Source organism: Rosa rugosa, chromosome 3 (assembly GCF_958449725.1).
Source record: "Rosa rugosa chromosome 3, drRosRugo1.1, whole genome shotgun sequence".
NCBI classification, from domain to species: Eukaryota; Viridiplantae; Streptophyta; class Magnoliopsida; order Rosales; family Rosaceae; genus Rosa; species Rosa rugosa.
The window spans coordinates 48,512,044-48,518,634 of NC_084822.1; the positions used below are offsets into that span (position 1 = coordinate 48,512,044).

General features: G+C 39.6%; 2 protein-coding genes across 2 annotated transcripts; both read right to left on the reverse strand.

Annotated features, from left to right (window-relative positions):
• Positions 1-681: 681 nt before the first annotated feature.
• On the reverse strand, positions 682-2,204 carry LOC133740503 (E3 ubiquitin ligase BIG BROTHER-related). Its single transcript, XM_062168459.1, has one exon. It carries the CDS (start codon positions 1,527-1,529, stop codon positions 879-881), a length of 651 nt encoding a protein of 216 aa, XP_062024443.1. The 5' UTR covers positions 1,530-2,204; the 3' UTR covers positions 682-878.
• A 129-nt stretch (positions 2,205-2,333) lies between these two features.
• On the reverse strand, positions 2,334-4,908 carry LOC133740504 (proteasome subunit beta type-3-A). The gene is made up of 7 exons (XM_062168460.1): positions 4,749-4,908; positions 4,473-4,654; positions 4,271-4,378; positions 4,031-4,120; positions 3,760-3,844; positions 3,180-3,274; positions 2,334-2,638 (listed from the first exon to the last, which is right to left on the reverse strand). Exons 1-7 carry the CDS (start codon positions 4,752-4,754, stop codon positions 2,590-2,592), a joined length of 615 nt encoding a protein of 204 aa, XP_062024444.1. The 5' UTR covers positions 4,755-4,908; the 3' UTR covers positions 2,334-2,589.
• Between the last annotated feature and the right edge of the window lie 1,683 nt (positions 4,909-6,591).

Consider the following 6,591-nt stretch of genomic DNA (forward strand, 5'->3'; position numbering starts at 1 on the left):
TTATATACATTAAACTAAATTTATTTCCATCGGGTTGTCAAATTAGTCCGTGTCCAGTTAAGGTTTTTTAGATCTGTTTTGGCATGTTGCCTGGGGACAAGATAAGACCTGCCCCAAGACTACCGAGACTTTGAGACTAAGAAACTGAGACCACCAATGGCAGCTGCGCTATGCTAAAGGCGGCGCCTTAGAACTTTCAAACTTTGAAAAGTTTGATTTTTTTTTCCTCAGAGACTTCTCCTCCTTGTTTGTGCCATCGTGTGGTTTTGATAATTAAAATTCTTTAATTTTGGTATTTGTTTATGTTCTTGGTGGACAAGGTAAGAAGGCTGCTTTGACAAATTGACATCTAACTTGCTCCTTTCCTTGCTCTTCAAGATATGATATGTTTTCTTCTTTAACTTATTCTTAAAGCATGCACTAGCAGGCTGTAAAATTTGGTGGTTTCTGGGGCTTTGGCTCCTCATCTATGTTGGCATTGTGCTTGCTCTTTTCATCTTTTCCTCAGAAATATTTTATCCAAACACATTGTCGTAAAAAATTAAAAAAACAAGCACTTAAAATCAAGGGAAGAAACTCCAGTATGGGGAGGATTCTATTTGCCTTTTAACGACCCTATTGTTGTGTACTCGTAGCTTATGAGAGAATACATTATAGAAGCTTTCCTCTTTAGCCTAGAAAATTATACTAGGCTGCGTGGTGTTGTCTGTACAAATAGAGTTACAGAACAATCTCAGATTAGATGCCTGGATTGTAGGTAAAGTATAAGCTATCATTTTTATTTTTTGCATAGGGTGAGGAACAGACATCTTGTACATGCATTGACAAGTATACAATCAGAGCCAATAAATAATGAAATTCATAATCCTAACAGACAGCTATACAATTTTGGTTTTGGATGATGATGAAACTTCTGTGCTGCAAATAGGGCAACACTTTTTAATCTGAAGCCAGTTGCTTATACACTCCAAATGATAAGGGTGTTCACAAGGCAATGCAGCCAAAGCCTCACCATCTTCATACTCATACTGACATACCACACACTTATCAATAATGCTATTCTTGCTCTGATAAATTGGAGACAATTTGTATGTGTGGGGATGCAAACATGTAGAGATTTCATTGCTGGGCAGACCTCTTTTCTGTTCCCCTATGAACTCTCCAAGTGCTAACAATTCCTCATAAGTTAGTTCATCCACGTCCAGATCACCAAAGTCATCTTCCTCCATTTCTTGGTCACTGTCGCTTCCATTATCGTCACCGAGAAGATCAAAGAAATCAGCATCATCTTGATGATAGAATTCCTCAGAGGAAGAAGTATCATCGTCGACATCATGAATTTGATCATCATCATCATCTTCTTCATCTTCTTCTTCGCTTTCACTTTCAATTGTTTCGAGCATCCTGTATGCGTGCTCTTGTTCGTGCATAGTCATGGCTAGAATGAAATCCGAGCTGACTTGGTTGAGCTCGGAGAAAGGGATTAAGCTCCGCGGATCTGATTGCTTGCTCTCTTCTTCTCCCTCCATTGGAAACTATGATGATCAATCTGTTGCAGCAGCACAGTGCCTGTAACACAATTCGTTCAGGTATATGAGGGAAATATGGAGGTATTACTTTATGAGGTTTCTTTAGAGAAGAGGTAAACTTCCATGGCAAGCAATGGGAAACCATTTATCCTGGATTTCAGTATTCCAAGATTCTTAGTTCAAAGTCTTCTGCTAACGAAAATAATCTCCCACAAGTTATTAGTGTATTACCTCTTATTCCAAGATTAAAGTCCTAGGTTAAGACTTGTACCCTACACAATTGCCTATCCTCTAGGCAAAGGCAATCCCATGTCAATTCATCCATGAACACATCCAAAGTTGGTTCATATGATTCGCAGGATGTCAAAAAATATTCTACTCCTCAAACCTAATTCACCTGTCATAGTAGAAAAAGCACGCTATCAGAACTACTGTATTGTTTTTTGTGTAATTGTGCATTTTCTTGGGTCCATTTACACAAATGCAGGCCTGATCCAAAAGAAAGGTGGCTTCTGATTGGGGGAGTCTTTGTCCTATACTACGTAAATCATAGACATGTATAAGCCCGTACACATAAAAAGCTTAAGAGCACAACATAGTAACACCGTGTTAAATTAGCTACGGCCTATGGCAATAAACCATCTAAACTCCACAAGATCCATATTCAATTTTTCCTGAATACAAGGGATTACATATTCCTTGGGCAAAAATTAGAAATATGATGAGGAGTACTGGGCAAAAGAATCGAGGAACCATCACAGTAGATTCCACTGGTCAAGAATAAGGACCAGCTGACACAAAATGTATCAGAGAAGCAAATATATCTGGATAAATGTGCATTCTCAATAAGAAACATTTAAGACCGTACTGATTGTATAACTAAAAAGCACATCTGAATTACTTCCCAACAATTCCTCAAGTGAAAATCTAATATGATAAAATTACATAGTTTGGTCAACACAGAACATAGAGCCTTGAATCACCACAAGAGCTTATAGCTGCCCATTGAAGTCAAAGACACAAACATGAGGAGGAATGGATTCAATACATCCATGAAGCATCAATCCATCCGTCCCTTCAAGATCCTCTCCTTCACCTCGGTTGGTGTCCTGCAAGAGTGAATATACATATTAGACAGCAGCAATACCTCTCACATACAAGGAGACCAAAAGATGGAGGTGAAATCCACTAGAAGTCTAGAAGGTGAAGAAGAAATCATTTAGAAAGGATTAAAAAGTCAGTCTTCCCTAGAAATTGATTCCTGGTATAAAAAGGAAGAAAAAGCTTGAATTAATGCTCAATTTCATCACCAATAAATGTATGTTATGGTAAGAGCAGCTATTATTAAATTTTAGTCCCTTCTCTTTTCTAGGCAGATTTACAGCTCTGTCACAATAGGCATTGCAACAGTATGCCCCAAGGATACAGAACCATACCGCTTCTTACATAGCGCTAAAGATATTAAGTGAACAATCTTCCTGCCAAAGTTATGGCATTGACAAATTGATTGCCTAACATTGTATTCAACTGCAACAGGCATATCTTACTTGATTTCTTTAGCAGCTATTAAGATGAAAGAGTTTGTATTGGATATACCTCGTATAGCAATTACATAATAAGAGGAAAAGTAAGGAATAAGAAGAAGCTTACACAACATAGATATGGCCACCCCATCCACTCAAACAGTCTCGATCCACTGATGATAGAAGTGCTTGAGATACAGTCTCAAATAATTCCTCAGGTTCCTGAAGGACAATTTACAAATACAATCCATTAGAAATCACTCTGCTTTTTGTTACCACTGCTCAATTGTAATTCACTGTGATTTTCCAACCAATTAGAGCAACTATGACAAAAGTAATGCCCTATTAAATCCTCAGAATCATTATTACTGTTTTTCTCCAAAAGCTTGTTTCTATTATCTAGCACGTTAGTGCCTTCACAAGAGGTACAACACAGAAAATATCTCTAGCTTGTCTTCTCTTTGATTTTAATATCCCCGTTATGTACCACTTCTAGAATTTCCACTCATGGCAATCAACACAGTTTATTAAGTTAACTATAAATTACAATTGGCACTATGACATTTCTGGAGTAGCCAAGTTCTTGACAGTTACTTATATTGAACATATATGATGGTCTAAAGTATCTAAAACTAAAAAACCTGATATATAGAATAATACAAGCAGTTCAAATAACAAATCTTGAATAGTTGAGTACAGAAACAAACCATGTCAGGCTTGAACATTGCCTCACAAGCACCATAAAGGGACTCTGATGCAGTGCCAGCAACAACAAAATCCTTCGCCAGTTCCCTGAATACACATAGCAGAAATGGCATCACTATAGGAAGCAATGTAAGCATATACACTCAAAGTAGGAGAAAAGCATGCATCTTTATCCTATTCAGAAAATTTGAAAACATTATTTTGAAGTCCTGACATCCAGGCAGTTCTAAAATCATGCGAAATTCATAACATAAAAACCGAACATGAACTTACTTGGCTCCGATTGAATCCATAGTACAGATGAACGGCTTGTCTTCATCTCCCAATCCAGCAATCACAGGCTGAATGAAGTATGGACCGAACCTAAATCAACAAAAAGGAGAACACACTTGGGATTCATATGCCATTACTGTAAAAACCCTAGTTTTTCCCCCACTAAGCTAAAACACACAATACCAATCAAATTGGTCAAGCATACACATAACCCAATCAAAATTGAACCAAATTACAAACCTTTTCTCGTAGAGAATAGCCGAGACGAGACTAGCAAAAGTCTCAGGCTTCATATCCCTCTCTTCCCTCAGCTGGTACAGCTTGTGCTTAAACATAAGCCTCTGAAACCTTCACCAAGTTACCCAAACAAAAAATTACACCAATCCAAACTCAACACTCCCAAACCCTAACCCTAAGAGTTCAACAAGCAATTCAAACTTACAGAGTCTGAGCATCGGTGGCGAGGCCGGAGAGGCCGAGGAAGAGCCTATCGCTGACTCTGTAAATCTTCTTGAAGTCGGTTGCGATTGTCTGGAGCTGAACGCCGAGGCGGCGATCGGAGGCGATGGCGAAGCAGTTCTTCCCCACCATTGCGATTATAGCACCTCCATTATACTCGAAGATCTGTGAAAAAAAAAAAATCGAATTAAAAATCAAATCTTTGCTCGATTTTGTAAAACCCTAGGCGTCTGAGTGTGTAATAGATGCTTGAACTTACCGACATCGGAAATTAGATCGCCGGAAAATTGGTTTCACTAGAGACTGAAGGAGAGGGTTTTGTGGAAATTGCGAATGGTTTTGCAGAAGAAAACTAAATAAAGATTGAAACTTTATTTTATTTCTTCTTCGTTACTCCAGCTCTTCCTAATTTTCTTTTTTTCAATATTTTTATTCTGCTAAACTCTTAATACAGATTGGGCCATATGTTTTGGGCTGGGCTCTAGCGAGGTTTATTAAATCAAAACCCTTCGTAAATAAAAGTTTGAAGCACCGCCGGGCCGTATATCTCCTAACCGATGATTTTTCGTTGGCAAATGTTTTATTTTTTGAAAAATAAAGAGTTCATACCTGTTGTATCACCCTAGATCATAGATTAGAATAGTACAAAAGATTGGACTACTCTGTTTAGATATTGATAGCTCAGCGTAGTCTATGCTAACAAAAACACATAGCCTCGTAGTTCCAAACGCCAAACATGCAATTGTGATACATTAGAATTAGGTACTTCTATAAAGGCTCATAGAGACACTTATACTAGCATAGACATTATTCTAGCTAAACAAAAAAACTAGACAACAGAAAGCTCCCTTCCTTTAATAGGAGTGGAGTTAGTACCCTCATTTGGCATGCTGAATTAGGGTAAGCCATTGATCAGCTTCTCCGTCTTCCTTGAAGACTTTGCTTTCTTCTATTGGGACTTCTTCACCACCTTAACCTCTGACTTGGTTTTATTCTTGGCTCCCCTCGGTCTACCTCTCTTCCTTGGTGTCTCTGACACCTTCTTCAGAACAGTCAACCCCAATGATACAACATCCAGATTTGTTCTTCCTAGTTCCTACAGCCAAACTCAACCTCGATTTCTTAGGCGACTCATCACCATCATCAACTCGTTTACGATGATGATTGACCATCGGCACCAAAGCTGTCTCTGTATTTGCAGTTGCAGTCTCATACAAAACCATACTAGCCACAGCCTCCAAAACCTTGTTCGTTGTAGCAGCTTGAACCGGTCCAGATTTCACGTACAACAACTCATTCCCAACGGGCACTACAACCTCATGTTTAACCTTAGTCTCCTGCTAAACCACAACCTCATGTTGAACCACATTTTCTAGTCCATTCCTTTTATGTTACATCACCGTCTTGTCAGCAGCCTTCTCTGCTCTCCCAGCACGAACGTGAATCTCTCTACGAGTTTTAGGTTTTTGCAGAAGCATGCTTGCAAATCTTGCCAGACGAGACGTCTTTGAGCTTTGTATCCAAAGCTTGTCCCAAAGTTGGTGTAGCCTTCACCTGAGCCAAAACGCGTTCTAGATTACGCTGGTAGGAGTCCCCTCACTTTGATCCAGAAAGCGAAAGATGACAGTTACCGGCATGAGATCTCCTATGCCATCATAGGGTTCCAAAACCATCGGTGCTCGATCAAATCCCCATGGACTGCCGCGAAGGATGCGATTATGACCGAAAGATCCGTCAAGGTGACAGAAACTGGTCCCCGTGTGCTTGGGTCGTATATCGACCATTGAGCCTCCATGCTGGCGAAACATGCCCATGAAGGAGCGCTTGTTATAAGCACAGGCTGTCAACAGTTTCGCAACCAAAAACGTCTGCTACAGACTCAGACCTTCCCCTTTCGGTGGCCTGAGATCCACCGGCTTACGGCCATCAGCCAGTCCCAACGAGGCTACAAGACGCACCGCCATTTCATCCACAACATCCATGTCAAAAACTAGGGTTTTTTCTCCCCTTTCTCTCTCTGCTTGCGCATGTGCGGCTAGGGTGAAAATGATAAAATAACATGATCATGTTAATCATTTTTCGTTGGTAGATGTTGAAAACTA

Bases quoted from the DNA above. Each gene is read 5' to 3' on its own strand.
- LOC133740503 (XM_062168459.1), bottom strand. From the start codon at position 1,529: ATGGAGGGAGAAGAAGAGAGCAAGCAATCAGATCCGCGGAGCTTAATC.
- LOC133740504 (XM_062168460.1), bottom strand. The intron at 3,845-4,030 runs GTAAGTTCATGT...ATGTGTATTCAG, and splicing joins ATGGATTCAATCGGAGCCAA to GGAACTGGCGAAGGATTTTG. The intron at 3,275-3,759 runs GTTTGTTTCTGT...ATTGTCCTTCAG, and splicing joins CAATGTTCAAGCCTGACATG to GAACCTGAGGAATTATTTGA.